The 22306-nt window shown below is 57.7% G+C and overlaps 1 protein-coding gene across 2 annotated transcripts in view; it reads right to left on the bottom strand.

Moving 5' to 3' along the window:
* CMIP (c-Maf inducing protein) overlaps positions 1–22306 on the bottom strand; it is a 219481-nt gene that overhangs the window by 177153 nt on the left and 20022 nt on the right. Inside the window, exon 1 of one of the 2 annotated variants that reach the window (XM_075995813.1) lies at positions 3014–5774. The exons of the other annotated variant lie outside the window; for it this stretch is intronic. Coding sequence (XP_075851928.1) covers positions 3014–3124 — 111 coding nt within the window. The 5' untranslated portion in view covers positions 3125–5774. Of the gene's footprint in view, positions 1–3013; positions 5775–22306 lie in introns of those variants that run through there. 2 annotated transcript variants of the gene reach the window in all.

Below are 22306 nucleotides of genomic sequence, written 5' to 3'. Positions count from 1 at the left end.
AGCGTTGTTTGAGGACAAGGACACCTGGTACCCAGAGGCGGGTGGGCAGTGTTCGGGAGTCAAAGGAGCATAGCATTTGTAGTCAGCCTGACCTGAGTTTGAATCCCGCTCCTGACTTGGTGCCTCGTGACCGTGGGCAGCAGCTTTGGGGTGAGGAAGGCAGCCTCTGAGGGTCACCCTTGCCACGGGAGTCAGTCCCCAGGATGGCAGCTAGCCGGGGCCCTCGCCAGCCCTCCCGTCTGCTGTCGTGCTTCTGGGAGGTAGCGTGCCCTGCTTCCTTTCCTCTTGAGGGCCGAAGGGCAGCTGCCCGGCCCTCCCATGTAAGGTTCCTGAGAAGGCCCAGCCCAGCACCGGCCCACGCACAGCCACGCGGCTTCTTTCCCACCCTTTGCGTCAATAGAGCCGGTTCTGGGGAGACTTTGGCTCCTGCACCTGCTCCTTTCTCAGCGCCCACATTCCAGACGTGTCTGCAAACACCCTCCGCTGCTGGGCCCAGCCCGGGGCCCCCCAGCCTGGGCTGGCGACAATGGGAGGAGCGGTAAGATTCATCTGAGACGGGGACCTGCCAGGGGCTACGGACCCCATGCCAGCCCCACCCTGCGCCTGCTTCCCCAGGGGAAGCTTCCGGAACATTCCTCACCCAGGTGGACACGGCCGGCTCCGACCGCTCACATCACATGCTCAATCACGTTCGCACACTCACACTTTTTTAATTAAGAGAGGAAACGCTGCTAATAAGTCAGTCATCTTCCCTAAGATACTTCCTGAGAAGCAGGGTCTGTGGGCAAGGCTTGGGAAACGAAACGGCCGGACGGCAGGCCTGGGCTCTGCAGTCCCCGGGGCCATCTTCACCGTTCGGTCCCTTTGCTGCCGCGCCACCCAGCAGGTGACCGCGCCTCTCTGAGCTTCAGTCTCCTCATCCGTCAGTCCTGCGGTTTTGAGGATCACAAATGGCTCTGTGCACATCAGATCCTCAAGAACAGTTTGCGCTGCCACCGCCGTTCTTTTTATCATCCGGCTAACTCTCTGCGGCTCAGTGTCCACGTGCAGAAGGTGGGAACAAGCAGATCTGACTTGCCACACGGTGGGAAGATTAAAGGAGGCCAGGCCATGGGCCAGGGCTCGACCCACGTTGACTGCTGTGCTGCTGCCGTCATCACTGTCCCTGCAAAGGGGACAGCCCCTTGGGCCACCCATATGTGATCCCTGCCGTCTGCCAGGCCCACTCCCAGTGCTTGATGCATCTCACTCCGTTTAACCCTCGTGACAAGCCGCAGAAGCGGGCGACGTTGGCATGTGTGTCGTGGACCAGGAGACGGGCAGAGAGAGGGTGGGTGACCGCGGTGCGCAGCCTGTGCACCCAGCACCCTAGCCACTGCCGCACTCCCCAGACAGGCTGCCGATGCGGCGGGGAGGGGTGGCTCCGTCGCTGCCGAAGTGCCGATGCACTGAGCCCGAGCGCCAGGACCGTGCCCACGGCTCGGGGTTGCTTCTCGGGGACACGCACGGCTCGGCAGGGGCAGCACGGGGCGGGACCCGGGCCTCCCACCTCCACCCTGAGGCCCTCCACTTCCCATTCCAGTCTCCAGTGGACACCACGCCCGTGCCTCCTGCTCACCCTGTCCCCGCCAGGCCGGGAGCCCCGTCCAGGGCCCGGGCAGCGACAACCTCCTAGGAACAAAGGACTTACTCATCTCCCTGCTCGCCGGCCCCTCCTGTCTCAGGCCCTTGTCTGTCTGTCTGTCTCACTGGCCCATCAGACCTCGGCTCCCCGGAACCCCCTCCGCCTCCTCCCCGGGTCCCCACCCCTGCGGCACCTTCCCCTTCCCTCCTCTTCCACATCCTGCCTCGCGTCCTCCTTATCCTGGCCGCCTGCCGTTTCCGCGCTCTATTTTTGCCAGCCTTTGTCTTTGTGTCTCCCTCCGGTTTTTCTCCAGGGCCCTTACGCCCCTCCCCCTCCCGAGGTGCCTCTGCCCCCCCCCCCACCCTCTCAGGGTCCCGCCAAGCCCGGCCTGCCAACACCGACTTCTGTCCACCGGCTCGCAGCGGAAGCCCCTCTCCGAAGCCCCCTGCTCCGCTCCCCATCCCCCCGACCCCCACCCCGGACACAGCAGCCACAGGGGGACGGGGAGCCTGGGCGGAGGGGATGCCGCACCCTGCACCCTCTCTGCTGCTGACAGCGAGGCTCATGGCTGAGTGACGAGGGACAGAGGACAGGGCCATGAGCTGAAGACGCGCGGGCGCGTGTCTCAAAGCCAACTGTTGACGAGCAACACCGAACACGGCACCATTTCCAACCCACAGACTTAATCTAAGGGAAAAACGAAAGCCAGTGACACCCAGAGCCGACTGGGCCGTGTCAGAACGAAGACACTGGCACGCCGTGCGTGGCACACGGCGGCTCGGCTGCGTGGCAAAGCAACACAGCCTCATCGATATCAGAAGCCATCAAAATGTCCATGCCCCTCTGACCAGCTAATCTCCCTCCTGGGACTGTTTCCAAATGGCCATTCGTCATCAAAGGGAAAGAAAAGAAAAAAGCCACAAGCATGCAGATATTCACTGTGACATACTCTATTGAGGAAGAAAAGCAGAAAATGGCCTTACTATCTAACCAAAGGGAGACAGTTTCATAAAACACGGCGCAACTCAGAAGACTGTCACGTAGCCACTAAAACCCAACGACTGTCACGACTGTGTTGGAACACGATCTCTGCTGACAACAGAAGAAAGAATGAGAAAGAACCAGCATGTTCACCATGCCTGTAATGACATAAAAACATGTGTACGATGGGCAGAGACCAAGAGAAATGAGTAGAAAATCAATACACGTAACCCTTGGTGGCCAAATCCATCCGGCTCCCGGGGGCAGCCTGCACACGCCATCGGATCTGTTGGTTCCGGAGTCTGGGACAGCAAGGAGCAAGCGTTCGCCAAGTGAGAAATGTATCCGAAATACACCAAACCTGCTCAGCCGGTGCGTGTTTGGGTCGGGTCGGACATGCGTACTTACGTTAAGCTGGTACGATTGTTCATGGTAGGTTTTTCTTTTTTCTAAACTCTTTCTCAGTGTTCCTTTGACACTGTTTTTGCAATTAAATAAAGGAAAGCCCAGGATGCTCATGTCCAGGGCTCCGGAGCTGACCGAGGGCTTCCTTGCGTGTAATCTCACTTGATCCTCACGGAGGCTCCAGAAGGGAAAACAGGGCCAGGAGTTTCACTGACCCCATTTTCACCAAGGAGAAAACTTGGAGTCAGAAAGGGTGTGACTTCCTCAGAGTCACGCAGCCACGCGGTAGCAGAGACGGGCGCACACCAGGTCCCCAGAAGGCGAGGGCCGGCCTCTCACTGGGCCTTCTCGGCCGTCCTCGCTGGACTCCCGGGAGGCCAAGACCAGTCACCAGAGCTCCACCCCCAGACGTCTCTGGTGGCAGCTGTCTAGCCCGTGACACGTGACACCGCTCCCAGGCCACGGCAGCCCTCATAAGGGTAGCACCTCCAGCAGGGGGCCACCAACGAAACCTGCCACGGGCCCCTCACCTGCACAGCCCGGCAGGCCTGAGTTCGAATCTTGACTCCTCCACTTCCTGGCTGTGCTGGAGCCCTCCGAGCCTCGACGTGACCAGACAGGAAGTGGGCATCACACCAGGCTGCCTTCAGGGCGACTGGGTAGCAGGGGACTGTGTGTAGCGTGCGCCCAGACCAACACCTGGCCCAGAGCGGGTGCTCACTCTGCCTGCCATGTTCTCCCGCGGCGCTCAACAGTTGCTCCCCTTGTCTGGAATGTTCTACTCCGGACGCACAGGTGGCTTTCTCCTCCACCTCCTTCAAGTCCCAGGTCAAATGTTCCCCTGGAGGTGGCCTGGTCACATCGCCAACACCGACAGTCCTTACCCTGCTCAGGTCTTCTTCACGGCCCATGTGCACACGTGACACGCTAAGTACTCACCTGTAGGTTTCCCGGTTTTGTGTCGGGCCCCGGCACCGGGCTCCCACACCATGACATCAGAGACTTTGTTCACTGTGGTGCTGTATTCCTTACACACAGTAGGAGCTCAAAAAATGAACTAATTGGCCGGGCGCGGTGGCTCACGCCTGTAATCCTAGCTCTCTGGGAGGCCGAGGCGGGCGGATTGCTCGAGGTCAGGAGTTCGAAACTAGCCTGAGCAAGAGCGAGACCCCGTCTCTACTATAAATAGAAAGAAATTAATTGGCCAACTAATATATATACAAAAAATTAGCCGGGCATGGTGGTGCATGCCTGTAGTCCCAGCTACTTGGGAGGCTGAGGCAGGAGGATCACTTGAGCCCAGGAGTTTGAGGTTGCTGTGAGCTAGGCTGACGCCACGGCACTCACTCTAGCCTGGGCAACAAAGCGAGACTCTGTCTCAAAAAAAAAAAAAAAATGAACTAATTAATTAATAACTCGTGGTGAGTGACAATTTTGCCAGAGAAGAACAGGACCTTTGGCCTCGCTTAACCACGGACTGGCACCACCTTTTATAGCCCCCAAGGGACACCAGACGCCACAGGCCCAGGCCACAGTGGTGGCCATGGGTCCCCCGCCCTCTGCTCCCCCGCTCACTCCCCAGGGACCAAGGGGCACCAGTCCAAAGGCTGGCGCTGGGACGACATCGAGAGCCCCGCTGGCCAGGACACACGCGAGCCTGTCTCGCTGCAGCAAGAACTGCCGATTGCAGCGCGTCGCTGGATTCCAGAACCCCGGGAAGAGGTCAAGCCAAATTCCTAGCTCCAGATGCCTGAGCAAGTTCATGGGTCTCTCCTTCCCCATGCCTCCTCCTGCCACAGGTGACATCTGCCAAAAGCTCCGCTGCAGCGGGCCCTTCCCTGGCACTTCACGCACAGCGCAGCCAGCTCTCTCCCCGATCCCGAGCCAGGCTCGGCAGCGCCATGTCACAGAGCAGGGAAGGGGGCACTCCGTGAAACCAGACGTGCAGGCCAAGGCCATCCCGGGGCTGGGTCCTGGGAGAACGGTGGCCTCCTCATAGGACCGTCTGGTGACAGCACACGCTGGGTCCCTGCACTCCACAGACTGAGATGCTTCCAGAAGGGGCACTGCTGGAACGAGGGACCCACAAACAAAACGTCTCCCGCTGGGCTCTCAGCTAAGCCCCTCCTCCCAAGCAAGGGGAAGAAGAAAGCACCTCCCCTGCTGTCCAAGTAGACGTCACCTCCTCCAGGAAGTCTTCTCTGATCCCTCCAGTCAGCCTCCGAGAGCCCAAGCACCAGGACAGGCACACTGCGTGGCGCCCTCCTTGCCTGCCTCTCCTCGATGGCCAGCTGCGAGGTCGGCCCCCCGGAACCCGGGCCAGGCTGCACCCCCTGCACCCTAGAGCGCGGCCAGAGCACATAAATGGTCACACTGAGAAATGAACGAGCAAGGAAAGAAGGAACAGAATGAGCGAAAGCAAAAGGAGTGTGGGAACAGACTGAATGAATGAAAGAAGGAAGTATGGATGAAACTCACAGGAAGGACTGAAAAGCCACCTCTGTCTCGTAGCGCCCGCCCAGCGCCAGGAAGCAAAGTCAAGTGACAGTGACAGCGGCACGCATCTGACTTCACAGCTGCAGCCTGATCACTGCGCAGGTGATCATGGCCTCCCAGCTCCAATCACACAGGCTGCGGGACAACCGAGTCGCGGGGAAAGCTCCGCGTGGGGCCCTCCTAGGAACCCCACAGGGACGAGCAGGCCACCCGTGCGCAGGCCCATGAGACTGGCGTCGCCCCGCGGTTCTGGAGACAGCCAGACACACGGGCCCACGATCGAGACCACGCTGACCCCACGCTCCCCCGCACCGGGCCCTGCACCGTGCGCACACTGTCCCACGTCACCCCTGCAGCGGGCAGACAGCACCATCTCCAGTTTACAGACTGGGAAACTGAGGCGCAGAGACACTCGGTAAGTGACCCAAGGTCACACAGCCAGTCGGTGGAGAAGGAAGAATTTAAAACCCACGCAGACTGGCTCTGGAATCTGAGCTCTTCACCATCGTGGTCACTGTCTCTCAGCTTCAGTGTGTGACGGTCACATGACTAATAACCACGGTAATAATAATAATAAAGTGCCCATCTTTAATATGCTACGGTCATATAGCCAATAAAAAATAATAATAATACTCTCAGCCTAGTATACAAAGATCACGTGACCAACAATAATGACAATAAACAGGGTGTCGCAGTGGCACCTCCAGGACCATACAGAGCGGGAGGTGACAGTGGTAATGTCCTGCGAGAAGTGGCATGAGGAGACTGTCCAGTGACTGTGTTCGTTCGGACTGCGTGTTTGTGGGGGTGGCTGAGACGCTGCGGGCACCACAGCCCCGGAGTCCTTGCTCCGTGCCAGCACTGGGCTAAACGCTTCGCTGGACTGCCTCCCCTAACCCGCACACAGACCTTGTGAAAGCAGTGCTGACGTGCCCCAGTTTGCACATAAAGCAAACTCAGACTCAGAGAGGTTAAGCGACTTGCCCAATGCCGCACAGCTGGGAAGTGACATTTGAGCTCAGCCTCTCTCTTACCCAAAGCCCAGACCCGCTCACTCTGGATCTGGCGCCCTTCGCCGTCGGAGAGGAGGAGCTCCCTGGAAGCCAAGGGGAAGAGGTGCCCGGCCGCCCGTTCCCGCCAGCCAAGCCGGCTCCCTCAGCACCCACAGGCCGGGGACCCGGCCACTTCAAAGTGACTCGCCCCGAGGGCTGTGTGGTTTGGTCCAGAGCCTCGGGGTGTGGGGGAGTCAGAGCCTCGCTCACCCCTGACCACCCAGGTTTGACCAGGTTCCCCGGGCCCTCAGGAATCCAGGTGCTGGCTCGCCGCCCCGAGGGGCAGCCCCTCCTAGCAGATGCCACCACCTCTCAGGAAGTGGAGCTGGGGTCCCCGGCCAGCAGAGATGCTTGGGAGGGATGGGGGGGCCCATGTCAGCCCCCACCCGCCGCTCACCAAAGTCCCGCCTCCGTTCCCAGCAGGGCCTGGGCGTGTGGGTGGAGGCCACCTCCCCAAGGACCGGTGTCCAGAGAGACACAGCTGCCGGGGCCACCCCCACCCCAGTCCCACGCTCCCTCCAGAAGCTTCCCTCGTCCAGCGTCCCGCTCAACACCCAGCGCGGCTATCTCCTGCCTCCGCCTCGCGCCTTTGAACCCCAGGAGGCCGGGGAGCGCTGGAATGTGCCATGCCTGAGGTCGGAGCCCCAGTTTGGCTGGAGCTGGGTTGAGACGAGAGGAAGATGGCCAAGAACAACTCGCTCGTTACTTCATTTCCAGACTTGGCGACTGCCGGGGCCGGGCTTCCAAACCAAGCTGGCTTTGGCCGGGACATCTGCAGCAGCGCCGGCCACAAGGCACATCTGGATTCGCTTAGGGAGTTAAGAGCCATAAAGTTCTCTTAAGAAATCAGTTCCCGGGAGCATGGGTCTCTCTGGGGACCGGGCGAGGGGCCCGCCCACTCCAGCCTCGCCCCCCTGGAAACTGTCGGACTGGGGCCAGGGGACCCTGAGCACTACTTGCAGAGTCAACGTGTGTGCTCCAGAGTATGATGGCTTCGGAGGGCACACAGGCCCGGCCGGGCCACCTGGCTGTGTGGCCCTGGGCACCCTCTGGACAGAACCCCAGTGAGGACCCACAGTGCAATCTTCCAGTTGCCACTGTGTCCCACAGACCACAGATAAGGGGAATGGGTGAAGGAACCCCAGGACGGATGTGTGAACCTCCGCTTCCTCATCTGTCCAATGGGGTGACAATATCCACCTCCCTGGCAGACACGGTCCTGAGGACCAGCTGACAAGGACGAAGGCCCTGGAGCAGACAGCTGCACTCGGCTCTGCACTTCTAAGTCCCTCAACTCCAGACCTCTCAGCCCTTTCCTAAGAAACTCGCACTCCGAGAGCAAAGCCGCCTCTTCTACCCCCGAGCCCACGCGCGGGAGTGACGCAGCAGCCCACTCTGCAGCGGGCGACGAGCGTGCAAAGCGACACGCAAGAACACGGAGAGGAGGCCTCCAGTGTGGCCTTCAAGAGCCCCTCTGGCCTGCGGGACAGAGCCTGTGACCACCAGCCCCAAGACGCAGACTCACAGCACCTAAGTGGCTCGTTTGGCGCCCCTGGCTCCACGGCGTGCGGGCCACGTGGCCCCACCCAGCTCTTCCGTCCTCCAGCAACCTCTCCTACCTCAACTTCCCCTTCTGGATGTGGGAATAATAAGAGTGCCCATTTTATAAAGTTTGTTCCCTATCTGTGTACTATGGCACCCACACAACTAAATAATATGTAAATTCTCAAACAAGTAAGTGCTCAGCGAACATGAGCTCCTGTCGATATTTCCGCTGGCTGTCAAACACAGAGCTTAATAAATGGCAATCGGTTCCCTCGAGTCCAGAGGCGTCGGAAGGGCTGTGGCTAGAAATCACCTCCAGCCTTCCAAAGGGGACTTCTCCACCCAGGATATATACGGGAATCACCCGGGGAGAGTTTGCAAACTTGCAGGCCCCGCACTGTTGGTCTGCAAGCCTAGGAACAAGAATCACCCGTATTATTATGAGCTTTCTACAATTAGAGTTGTAAAATAGCTCCAAGACAAGAAAAGTAGAAATAGCTCAGAAGGGTGAGGTACCCAAGACACCCAGTAATCATTTTCCACCCATTTCAAAGTCGTTTGCAATATATCCTGACAGATATGAGCTCACAAAAAGATGGATGTAGAACATATCATAGGAGGAAAATTTACAAACAACTTAAACGTCCATCAAGAGGAGACTGGCTTAATAAATATGCTGGTATATACATGCCACAGTATACTCCGCAGCTATTGAAACAGCTGATATCAGAATAAAACATAAGGTGCCTGGGCCCGGCCACACGGCAGATGAATCCCGCCCTCCAGGGTGCAGCCGGGCATGGGATCAATCCCTTAGTTCCCCAGGTGATTGTCATGAACTGCTGCTCTAACCCCAACACGGGTTATCAGGGCCGCCTGAAGGCGGGAGGGAAGGGGGTGAATCTGAGCAGAGCCCTCTCCTAGGAGGGGCCAGGACAGAGGAATACGGAAGCCAAGAGCCAACCTAATGGTGAAGGCGCCCAGGCCGGCTCAGGATCAAAGGGGCAGAAAATCCGACACTTGCTCCGGAAGCCGCGTGGCATCTTCTAGCCTCATCCAGAGCCTCTGAGCATTGGATGTGCCCAACATTTCCATCTGCTGGTCTATAAAGTGCAATCCATGGCCCTTACCCAGCCAAGTCTGGGTGCACACACGGCAGTGGGGAGCCAGCCCCGACGACCAACACCCCCACCACGAAAGCCCACTCCTGCAAGCTCCCCAAGGAACAAAGGGGGAGGGGGAGATTGCATTTACTGGGGGAAGGAGGGGGCGTGGTCTGCAACCAGGCATTCGTCCTCCATCGCAGGCAAGATGGAGCTCAACCTGCAACATCTTTCAGGAACCCCAGGGAGGCAGGTTGCCATGGCAGCCGCACGCCCCAAACCTCGGCATCGCCAGGCCTCGCGCACAGGCAGTGTGCTGCCCGGGCCTCCCAGAACCCTCCCGGGGCTTTGCCAGAAGGCAGGGGCACTGGCCGGGTCCACCTGGGAAGGATGACTTCTACCTGGTGGGCTTCCGAGCTGGCCTGGGTTAGTGGACAATGCTGACGTCCGAGCACGCCTGGAACGATTTCACTGATGTGGCACAAAAGCTTTCTGTTTTGTTCACCACCGAGTCTCCCATCTAGCAGAAAACCCAGTACATGGTGGGTGTTCAACATACAGCAACGAATTCACTAACCCTGAAATGATCGAATAGGGGCTTGAACTAAGCTGGAAGCTACCTTACACAAGATTTTATTGGGAGCCAAAAGTTTATGAAAACCACGTTGGGTGTAAAACAAAATGTACACAATTCTATGTACGGGCCTTAATTTCTGTCCTTTGATTTGGGTAAAGATCGCCATTATTTGCCTGGAGAGATAATGAGCTGCAGGAAGAGATTTCGAAATTCTAGAAGCAGAGTTTGTAAACCACTGTGCTATATAAATAGCAAAAGTCATAACCAAATGGCAATGAGGATGGCTGGCGGAGGGGACGGCCAAGAAAGTCCCCAGGCTGGACTGCATGCAAAGCAGGAGGCCTCCGTGGGCCCAGCCATTCCCTACAAAACAGTGGGCAGCTGAGGGACAGAAGGGGAGAGGAGGGAGGGAGGAGACAGGCCAGCAGGCATCTGGGCTTTTGGAGCTACCATCTTCCTGCATCTCTGTTCTAGCACAGCCCCCTAATTCCTCAGAGTCAAAGCCAAAGTTCCCACAGAGCCCTATACCATTTGGCCCCTCACTGACCTGCTGACCTCACCTCCTACCACCCTCCTCGAGGCTCACTCTGCTCCAGCCACTTTTGCTTCCTTGCATTCCTAGGAAATAGCAGGTTCAATTCCTGCCCCAGGGCCTTTGCACATGCCACAGCTTTCCTCCTTTACCTCCTCCAAGCCTCTGCTCCAATGTCACCTCATGCAGATCTTCCTTAGCCACCCTATTCAAAGTGCCACTGCAGACAGGCACCATGCCCTCCCATTCATACCAGCACTCCTGTCCTGCTTGGCCTGCTGTATTTTTCTCCACAGCAGTCAGCAGCAGCACCAAAGATTCTGTACGTCCTTATTCGTTTTCTTCCTCTCCAGTGGAATGGGGGCTCCAAGAGGGCCAGGCCCTTGTCTGCTTTGCTCAGGGCCTACAGTGGTGTCTGGCTCACAGTGGACGCTCCATCAGCACCTGCTGCACAGACGAGAGCACCTAGGGGCACCGCAGGACTGGCCTCGCCTAGGACCCCAGCAACCCTGTGAGGCAGGTGCTGCTCCCGCCTCCCCGTCACTGCTGAGAACAGGCTCAGCTAGAATGTGGTGGAGCCTGGATCCAAACCCAGCCCCAGGACTCCAAAGCCTGGTCTGTCACCTCCTGCAGTGGTAGGAAGACGCAGCCTGCATTTCCTGCCTGAAGGGTGTCATGCCCCAGCTCTTCCTGCCACAGAGGCAGGGGCTTCTCTGACATGTACCGTGCTCCTGGGACACACGTGTCCCCTCAGGCTCAGGCAGAAGCAGAGGTCCTGTATCAGGAAGCCACTTAGAGGTGACCAACCCCCAGTCTGTCTGGTGGCTCACAAGGCCTCCACCATCCCACCTGCCCTGGCCTCTCCCCGGCCACTCACCCCTCCTGCTCCTTGCTCATGCATGCCCCCCTCACCCCCAGGCCTCAGACGGCCACCCCCCAAGCCCCATTCTCTCCCCACCCCGCCCCCCACCCCCGGGCACAACAGTGGCCCTAATCACCCTGACCCCTCCAGCCTGTGAATATGGGACCTGGCATGGCAAGAGGGACTTCGCAGAGTCGCTTAAGCTAAGGGTCTTGGGATGGGGACGGCCTCCTGGATTGCCCAGGGGGGCCAAGTGTGATCACAAGGGACTTGCGAGGAGGGGGGTGTCAGAGTCCCAGAAGGAGCTGGCGGGGGGGGGGGGGGGTGAGGTCAGGGTGACACAGCCTCTAGCACCTGGAAAACACAAGGAAACGGACTCTTCCCTAGAGCTTCCAGAAGGAACGCAACGCCTTGATTTGAACCTCATGAGACCCATTTTGGACTTCTGACCTCCAGAAGTGTAAGATGGTAACTTCCTGATGTTTTAAGCCACTAAATTTGTGGTGACTTGTAACAGCAGCAACGGGAAGCTAACGCAGCACCCGAACCCTCGGCTGAAACAGCACCTCAGGGAGCCCGGCCCGGCCCGGCCCGGCCCGGCCCGCACACAGCCCCGTCCCAGCACACGCTCCCTGGACTTCCTCTTTAGCTATCAGCCGGCATCCAATCTCAGTCCCCGCCCCTCCCGAACTGTGTGACCTTGGAGAAGTTCCCCAAACTCTCTGAGCCACCTTTTCCTCTGCTGTCACACACGGCCACCCAAGGCGCTGCCCTGTACAGCTGCCATGGGGCTGGGGTCAGAGAACCCACACGGAGACAGGGCCTGGCACATTCCAATCCGATCGGAATCCTCTGCAAGACCATCAGGCCCGTGGATAGTGGAGACGGTGCCGGTCTCGTCCCCCGCGTGTCCCCAGTGCCCCCAACAGTGCCATCAGGTCTGAACAGCATTTGGCGAATGAAGGAATGAATGAATGAATGGATGGTTACGCCCTGCACCGTCAGAAAGTCTCAAACACAAACGTGAGGGACAGACCAGCTGGGGCCCTGTTGCTGTGCAGCTTCCCCAGCCCAACGCCGATGCCCCCCCGATATTCCAGACCGGGCAGAGGGGGGCTGGCCGCTGCCGAGGGCTTCCCGCAACAATGCCGTGTCCAGCTCGGCTCTGGCCCTCAACGGACATCACACTGGCCAGCCCGCTCTCCCCTCTGCTACAGCTGAGCCCCTGCCACCACGGCCAAGGGGAGCCCCGCCTGTCCCTCCCCAGCAAAGACCAGGAGGACTTATGTCATCACAACAGTCCCCCCTGCACGGGTGCTGCAGAGGTCAAACGAGAGAAGGTGAATCCAGTATTTACTGCCTGACATACAGTCAGCACTCCATGAATACTCTTTAGTTTCTAATTATTTCATCCCACAGCATACATTTAAGCAGCACTAGGTCCGCCTTTCAAAATCACATACAGAAGAACTAGCTGGGGAGGGGGACAACAGACAGGGTCAGGGCTCTGGACTCAGACAAAGATTTGAAGCTGTGTGAGCTTGCGAAGTTGCTTAACCTCTCTGAACCTGATTTCCTATCTATAAAACCGAGGTTTGAAACCATACGTTGGCTGCCAAGAACTGGGGGTAGGAGAAGTAGGGAGTGATAGTTAATGGGTACAAGGTTTCCTCGTGAGGTGATAAAAATGTTTTGAAAGTAGATAGAGGTGGTAGTTGCACAACATTTTAAATGTACGAAATACCACTGGATTGTTCACAGTAAAATAGCTGATTTTATGTTATGTGCATCTCACCCCGATTTTTTTTTAAAAAAACCAAAACCAATCATAATCCAGACACAAAAAAGACAAGTCCTGCACGAGCCCCTTTCCTACGAGGCCCCTGGCTGGAGTAGTCAAATTCACAGAGACAGAAAGCAGGCAGTGGGTGCGAGGCCTGGCGGAGGAGAATGGGGAGTTAGTGTTTAATGGGGGCAGAGTTTCAGTCTGAGAAGACGAGAAAGTTCTGGAAATGGACAGTGGAGAGGATTGCACAGCCACGGGAATATACTTAATGAACTATACACTTAAAAATGGGGAAAACGGTCAATTTTTGTTGTGCGTATTTTACCGCAATAAAAAGACCGTCACACCGCAACAGTCCCGTGACATTGGCCGCCACGATAAACGAAGGTGCCCGGCTCCACCTGCGCCGTGCGCCGCACACACCTGCCCGGGGAGATGACATCGCCCCGGTTTTTCCAGGTGAGCAACTTGGAGTAACCGCCCGCCCTCTCTACAAACAGGACGGAGGCCGCGTTTGTTTTCTCTGCGGGGCAAGGCCAGGTCCACACAGAAAACACGGCAGCTCCCTCCCCTCCCCCCAGGAAGAGCCCCATCCGGTCCACAGCAGAGCCAGGGGCTGGCGCACACTTTCGCCTCCCACTCGTCCAAGTCCCCAACTTCTCGGCGCCCAGCAAAGGCCAGCCTTGGAGATGGCGGGTGCCACCTGTTCGCTCTGAGCTCTGATCAGCAAGACAAAGCTTCGCAGCTCTAGGAAGCTGGGAGGTGGGGAAGAGGACAGACCCGCAGGAGGGCACTGCTGTGGCATCGCGGACCTGAATCTCAGAGCCCTGGGTCCCCTGCTGCCCTCCCTGAGCACCTCTGGGCACAGCACTTCCCCGCCAGCCCTCAATGTCCTTGCCCAAGGAAACGTGCATGAGCGTATCTTGGGCGCCAACTTTTATCCATCGGAGGCTGGGGGAGGCTGCTCGGCGCCATGTGGCTCAGCGGGCACCAGGAGGGACGAGCGCTGTGTGTCCTCGGCAGGGTGGGGGCAGGGGCGGTGCGACAACACACGGTCCGCACGTTCGCCACTCCTGGGTGAGATCCCCTACGTGGATGTTCCACAAATGCTCTTTCTGGGTCTGAGATGCACGCGGTGGCCTCCCTGACCGACACACGTCAATCCGACCTCCGCTCGCACACTGGCTTTCTCAGGGAGCTCACTACCTGCTCCGGCGCCGCTGCTCCTCACACAGGAAGGCAAAATCTCTGCGCTGCAACCCTTTCGCAGGGGCTGCTGGTGCCACACGAGGTTAGCGACTCTCTGATCTACCCTGCGTCCTTGCTCAACACGCCCCCCAAGAGCCTGGGTTCCTGCCACCGCCCTGCAGCGAGGTTTCCAAAGGCGGACCTGCTGGAAGCAGGGGCACGTCCACACGCTGCGTCTCCCCCCGGTCTTGACCCTCCTGACAGCGACATGGAGACCGGCCGGCCCTGGGGTGGGCAGGAGGGGCTGCTAGACCCCAGGATCCTCTTCTAGCCTCCTCTCTCCTCAGTAAGGAGACGCCGGCCTGTGGCCACAGGCACTGCTCCCAGTTAAAGGCCTACACTTCCCAGACCCTCTGGGGTGGCTGGGGTGGCCGTGAGACTCAGTGCAGCAGCCGGGGACACCCCCACCCACCATCCCGGTCCTAACCCGGGAGCCTGTCTATACCCCGAGTTTCCTTTACAAGAGACAAGAAACAAACTTCTGCTTTGCGTTTAAGCTGCCGAGCCCTGAACCTGAACATGGCCTCCATCAAGGGTGACCACCCCGGCACGGCACCTGCCATCTTCGGGGACAGGGAGGTGACTCCACAGATAATCCACACCTCGCCCCGAAAGCTGCGTTTCCAAACTCCATGAGTTTCTTCAAAGTCAGGGGACGGACTGGTCTCACCAGTGCATGGTGACACAACTAGCCACCTTCACCAAGCCCCTACTGTATACCTCAGAGTGCGCCCCACTCTCTATGAATGCAAGACAAACAATGGCCCTATCACAGGTGAAGGCCCAGGAGGTCCCCCCAGTGGGGGCCGACCCCACGAGTCCTGACCCCCAGGCTGGGGCTCTTTCCAGTCTCCCCCGTCTCCCGCAGATTCCTCGGGAGCCCAAGGACTGAACTCGTTGCCCTTGGGAAGGAGGGACAAGAGGAAAGGAGGGGTGAGAGATGAGAAGGGGGTGAGAAGATGCAGGGAGTGGGAGAAATTCTTGGAACCTGCAAAGACAGGTGTCTATGAAGATGTTCACTGTGGCATTGTTTACAGCAGCAAAAACCTAGAAACAACCCAAAAGGCCACCAACAGGATAGGTAATAAGCACGCGTGGCTCACTCACACGGTGGAGTGCTCCAGGGCAGGGGACACAGGTGACTGGAACCCCACGTGCCATCCTGGACGGCTCTCACACACATACACACGACGGACACAGACAAAAAAGGCAAGTTGCACAAGAAATGTCCAAGTTATGAAACTATTTACAAGAAACTTTAAAACCCTGTAAACATTATGGAGTGTCCTATAATAGTATATAGTAGGAAAAATACAAAAATATGCATAAGAAGGATAGACCTCAAGTTCAGGGCAGAGAGACAGGAAGGGGGAGAAGTCAGAGAGAGGTGTCCATCAGGATTTGCAACTGGAATGGTTGATTTCTCAAGCTGGGTGGTTATCGCTAAATAAATTATTTCAGATACCGCGTGGATGGCTGAAATAGCCCATCGTTTTAAGAGGAAGGAGAGAATATAAGTTTACTGCATGTCAATTATACCTCAATAAAACAATTTTTTACTGCAGCCAGAGAGAGAGAGAGAGATCTGAGAGAGAGAGAGAAAGGAGAGAGAGATAGAGAAAGGAGAGAGAGAGAAAGGAGAGAGAGAGAGAGAGAGAGAGAGAGAGAGAGAGAGAGAGAGAGAGAGAGAGAGAGAGAGAGATGGATGGATGGAGGGGGGCGCGGGGAGGGAGGGGGAGGAGGGAGGAGACGGTCAAGGCCTCCCGACACAGCATCTCATCCTGCTCGCTCCTGGAAGGCCAGGCACGCTGCCCACGACAGCTCCATCACGAAGCCACGAGGCCCCTGTGAAGAGGACCACTTCACCTCCACGTCGTGGAAGCCTCCTTAGGTGAAGTGACATCTCGAAGCATCCTAAATGAGTCACCCTCAAGCCTGGCTACCCCCACGTTCAGCCCACCAGCAGTTTTGCCAAGACAAGCAGTGGCTGTCCCCTGTCCCCCTGCTCCCATGGCTGGAGGCAGGGCAGCCAGGCTGGTGGGGTGGTGGGACAGAAAGCGTCCTGGGCTGGCTCACCTGGCGCCAAGGTGGCCAGGGGGAGGGTGCCCCGGCACGAGAGGCAGGACCAGAGGAGAGGGAACCCCCGGAGGAGGGTGCCATGGGCTAGCCCCCGAGAGGTGTGCGCAGGTGGGCATTGGGCCCCCACCCTGCTCCCCCTCCAGGGAAGTGTGGCTGACAGAGGACAGGAGTCTGCATTTGAAGGGACCACGGGGGAAGAAGACTCAAGGGCCTTGGGTTCCCTGCTCCTCCAACCTGACCCGGCTGTCCACCCCGAGTCCCTCTGTAGCGGCCCCCACAGGCCTGGCCTAAATGTCATCGGACAAGCCCGAGAGGTCCCCAATGCGGAGCAGGAGCGGCGCTGCCGCCCAGCTGAATGGGAGGAGGAGCGCGAAGGAGTGAGAAAGGGAGGAAGGGGGGATGGAAGGAAGGAGACAGGAGGCAGGGAGGGGGGAGGAATAAATCAGCGCTAAGTGACTCAATCTGAGGAACAGCGGCCTGACTCCCGCCACCCACGTTCACCTCCCCAAGCTCAGGGTGCAAACAAAGTCCACGCCCACCAGGCGATGAGCCCGGGCGCAGGGGACCGAGCGGGGCTGGGCGAAGCGGAGCCCGTGTGCCCAGCCCAAGGGGGCGGCCTCTCGGGGACACAGGCAGAGCCAGGAGCCACCAGCACGAGGCCCGAGGCCTGCCTCAGTTTCCACAGCTGTGGAATGGGTGGAATGGGGACGGTCGTCGAAAACCCGCACCACAGAACCGTCCTGAGGACCAGGGGAGCGAAGAGAGAGGAGTCGTTCAGAGCAGTGCCAGCCCCGTGGCAAGCGACACCAGTGTTTGCTTTTGTTGTTATTATTAGAAAATGGAAATCCGGATTTTTTCGGAGGAACACTCTTCATTTTTAAATGCAGGCAATTTACTGGCGCTTTAAAACAAACCAAAAACAACAAAACAGCATAGGGTGGTGTGAGCCAAGTAAAATACATCGGCAGACTGGACTTGGCCCGCGGGTCACCCGCCTGCGACCTCCGCTCGACGGGCCCCCGCTCCACCCCACGGCAGGCCCAAGTCCCCGGGCGTCGCGAGCACCCGTCGAGACTCGCCGTGAGCCCACTTCCAACGCAGCTTCCAGCCAGGAATCTCTTAATGGGAAATAAACGTTTAAATCAACCCCCATCCGCCTCCCACACCAAAAGGACAGGAACTACTAATTCTTACCCACCACATCCAAATCGCCAGTTTTATTTCATAGAAAAGGGGGCAAAAAAAAAAAAGACCTATTAAAAGAATAAGGAGAAGCAGAAAGGAAAATAGAAAACCAACAAAGGCAAACTCGAAAATGCACCGCTGTGGACTTGGACGACAGCCTCTGCCGGTCACGGAGGAAAACAGCTCAGCCCTGAAACCCATCCCAGACACGAAAATTACAGAGCGGCGCTGCCGACACCCCTGCCCTTTCTGTGTCATTCCCTCAGAAGGAATGCAATTACATGCGCCCCCACGACAAACACGAAAGGCAACACGTCAGTGACAGCCGCAGCCTGTTCACGTCGCCGGGCAGAGACAGACGCTCCCGGCGCTGACCTGCAGCGAGGCCGACGGCTAAAGGCACTGCCCTGGGACGGGGATGCGTGGGGGGGCAGGGGCCGTGGGCAGGGGAGGACGCGTGGGGGAGGCAGGGGCCGTGGGCAGGTTGGTGGCATGGCTGAGGGTCGTGTCTCCACACCCATTCTACAGAGCGGGTCACTGAGGGTTCACAGAGGAGACAGATCTATGTCCGCCGGCTGCAAGGCCGACGGGCTGTCCCCGGCCCTCAGGGCCTCTCGCTCGCTGCCCCCAGATCTCCGCAGGTCCGGCTCCTGCCGCAGGGCCACCTCCCGGGACAGGCCTCCGTGACTGCGCCCCTGTCGCCACCGCTTCACCTGCCACCTCTGAAGGGGCCTTGGTGCCTCGCTGGCTTGTCTGTCACCCCGTGGACTCTCAGTGCCCTGGGGGCAGGCCCACGTCGGATCACCCCAGGGCAGCACGTGACACGCAGCTGACACTCAACGGCCACTCGACCGGGAGAGTCCCGGGAGGGGCAGCCGACGCTCCAGCGCGTGGGGCAAGCCGCACGCAGGACACGCAGGGCGCCGGGGCGCCGGGAAGGACCCTGGCAGTGAGAAGGGCTCATCTGAATGGAGCTCCTTTGACATTCTGGGCCTCGTCCTGGGCTCGTTTCATAAATTACCTCACTGAGTCCTGACCACAATCCCAGGTCATAAGTACGCTCCTAATCTCATTTTATAGACAGGGAAACAGCACGCCCAGAGTTACTCACACGCCTAGTAAATACCGCGCAGTGAGTGAAATGCCCAACACGGCCTTTAAAGATGTACACGTGAGCATGTGTGCATGTGTACATGTTAATACATACGTTTATGTGTGCATATATGTATATGGGTGTATATTTTTATATGTGCATGTTTACATGTACATGTGTATATGTAAATATGTACATGTGTGTACATGTATATATGCATCTCTTGTGCATGTATATATGTACATGTATGTTTGTATATCTATATACATGCATGTGTGCATACACACATGTGTGCCTATGTGTATACATACCAATCATTATGTTCCCTTTGCCAAGAAAGGCCTTCCTTTTGTACTGATCTTAGGAATCTCAAGTCTACAGCAAAGAGACGACATCTGGAAGTCAGGAATTGTGTTTACTTACAAACTGGCAGATAAACCATAAGAAACCAATATTTAACCGCTTTTTACTTCCAAGATCCCAGTTCCGTGCACTCCCGCCACTATGTCCCCGAGCCCCCACCTCCGCTGTGCCGTCTCGCCAGGAGGCTGGGGGCGACGGGAGAGACCAGCCCGGGCCCAGGCCCCAGGCGGCCCGGCAACTACCGCCGCCTTATTTTTAGCCTTTCTCCAGCAACATGGGGGGAAAGGAAGCTGTTTTGAGGTCAAACTTCTGAACGATCAGTCTCTGCGACCCGGGCTCTGCGTGCAAACACAGCTCCCAGGACGTGAAAAGCACGGTGCAGACGCCGGAGCCCGGCCGCCAGGGCCAGCCGCCGCACGTGCAGAGCAGGCCCCGACACGAGCCAGCCGGACGAGGCGCCTCTGCCCGCATCCCTGAGGCCCAGGGCGCCTTCATCTCAAACGTGCAAGCGGCACGGAGCAGAGTCCGGGCGCCGCTTTATTTATCTAATAAATAAATTACATAAATTCTCTCTAAACCGAAACTGCCGAACGCTGTGTCAGATAAATCTGACGGCTGTAGAGGAAGTGGTTTGTCCTTCCTTCTGCTCATGATGCTGCAAACGATAACACGCAGCGCTTGGGGAACTGTCAGGCAGGACCAGGGCTCCCGCCAGCGGCTTGAGGACGGCCAGCGGCAACCGAGGCGCGTGCGTCAGCCGTCCGGCTGCAGGCGAGGTCAGGGCGCAGCAGGCAGACAGAAGGAGCCCAAGGAAAGCCCGCCCCACCCCCAGCCCAAGACAGTCAGGACACTCTTGAAACAGAACTGACCCAGCGGCCCCGATACCCACAGCAGCAGCCTGGGAGGCGGGTGCCCATTTCCCAGGTCGGGTAACTAAAGTAATCCGAACGAGACAGCACGCTCCACTGAACGCCCACAACTGCCCGATGTCACACGCGGCTAGAGAACCACGAACACATGGTGGGGCGGAGCTTGGAGTTGAGATCATCTCACTCCAAAGCTCCATGACACCCGCCCTGGAGCCCTCTCCAGCCCCTCCCTCCCCCAGGCTCTGTCTGGCCCCCTCCTCTGTACTTGTGGTGACAGTAGCAGTGACAGTGGCAAGGGCAGTCATAGTAAGAGCCCCTTTTCCTTATGCACCATTTCTGTGCCACACACAGCACTGACGCTGGACATGCATCGTCTCACTGAATCCTTTTCAGAAGCCCATGGAGTGGGTTCCACTATCTGCCCATCATACTGATGAGAAACATAAGCTCAGAGAGGTGAAGCTACTTGCCCAAGGTCACACAGCAGGCCAGTGGCAGAGCCCAGGGTGAAACTCCCAGCTCGCTGTTCTGATCGCTGGCCTGGGTGCTCCTTTCGGCATGAAGACTGGTCCCAGCACTCCACTGCCAGGGGGTTCTCTCATCATCTTGGGTCTAGATGCTTCTAGTCCAGAACGACCTCGAGGTCCAGTCCACTGGATTTCTCCACAAGCACCAAAGCTTGTTGGGGGGGGCACCATTGTTGGGGGGGTTGATTGTTGGGGACACCACTGTTGGGGGCAGCACTGAGAAGCCCGCTGTGTGAGCCCACAAGGCCGGAGCACTCAGACCATCTGAGGGACTCGCCCGGGTCCCACAGGGAAATTGGGGACAGGCAACAGTGCGGGTCCAAGTCCATCGCCCACACCCTCAGGCTGGGCCCGTGTGGCCGGGCAGGCGTCACGTGGCCGCACCAAGCCCTCTGCCTGGCAAATGGAAACTCGCTCAACCAAAAAACTCCTGGAGCCCAGGAAGATCCCTGTCCGCACCCTGCGAGGATGGGCGCACTTCAAAGGGCAATTTGGGGGTTTCTGTTTATTTTCCTGTAGCTTCTGGTCATCTCAATCGTCTAACCAGAAGAACTGACCCAAAATGAGGTTCAAGAAAAAGGAAAAAGTCTGGCCCTGCCACAAAACTCCTGGAACTGGCTGCAGAAACTCAACTTTGGCTTTCCAAACTTGGGGAAGGAACAACAGGCTCTTTCAAGCCGGGCTCTTTTGTTCCCAGTTCCCAGGGAGGAGACGGAATCTGACACAGGGAGGGGCCGTTGAACAAATTTGGCTCAGCCCAAGTATCCCAGGGAAATGATGCTGTGCTCAGTCCACCCGGTTCACACCCTACTAACCCTGTCCGGTTAACCTGGGCAGATCATCAGCCAGTTGGATGGGGGCAGTTGTGCAACTTTAAAACCATGCAGCCATCAGATACGTTACTCGATGATGGCCAGTTCGTAACACCAAGTGATTCATGGGCAACGTCTCGGTGGTGGCTCACAGCTACCCGATGAAGGAGACAGGGACACACCACCATCCTTCATCAGACAGACAGGAAACTGAGGGTCCCGAGCTCAAGGCCATCGCCAAGATCACTACCAGCAAGTGGCGAAGCTGGGATTCAAACCCAGTAACTGCACAGCCCTGCCTTCAAGAATCAGCCAGTGGAGTTAATTTTTTTAAGAAGAGAAAGAGAAAGAAACAAAGAGAGAACAAAAGAAAAAGAAAGAAAAGGAAAACAATGTATTTCTCTTCATAAGACTGATTGTTATCTGAAATTACCAGGTTTTTTTCTGCAAGGGTCTTCTCGCTGCAGAATGAAGGTGCTTGAGGGGGACCACTGATTTCTTTACCCCACGGCCCAGCCCCCAGACAAGCACCTGACACCCAGCAGACCCTCGGCCAAGGTCTGTGGATTAGGGGACTCAGGTGTCCCTGCTGTCAGAGCCAGCCTCACAGGCGCAGCCCCTGCCTCTCCCACAGGTGACACCGAAGGCGGGCCCTGGGGCTCAGGGACTCTGCCCGGTCCCCTCCACCAACATGCCTGCTGCAGGCTGCGGATGGGACGGCCTAGCCAGAGGGGACCACAGGCTGCTCGGCTGAGCCAGACCCAAAGTCTGCTCGCTTGTGAATTTCAGTCATTCATTCATTCGTTCATTCAATCATTTCTCATTCATTCATTCAACAAACACTGAGCTCCAACCGCAACCAGGCCCCGTGCTAGGCAGCGCTCTTGGGACCTACACGGTGCAGTCAGGGAACAGGTGACAGGAAAAGGGAACAAGCAAAGCAGGACACAACAGCCATAGACAGAGGCACACATCCCGGGCCAGTTGAGGACACTTCCCGGAGGTGGTGAAAGTCCAGGTGGCATCCCCTCCCTCCATGCCGGGGCTTTACGCCGAGGGCTTTACGTTTCTAAATGAAGATCCAGCCCACGCTGCCAAAGACTGTACACGCACAGCATAATCACGTACGGATGCAAAACACAGCGCATGCAAATGAACGCCCCACGA

The sequence above is a fragment of the Microcebus murinus genome, chromosome 20 (assembly GCF_040939455.1).
Source record: "Microcebus murinus isolate Inina chromosome 20, M.murinus_Inina_mat1.0, whole genome shotgun sequence".
Lineage (NCBI taxonomy): Eukaryota > Metazoa > Chordata > Mammalia > Primates > Cheirogaleidae > Microcebus > Microcebus murinus.
This window is presented reverse-complemented; position numbering and strand designations above follow the sequence as displayed.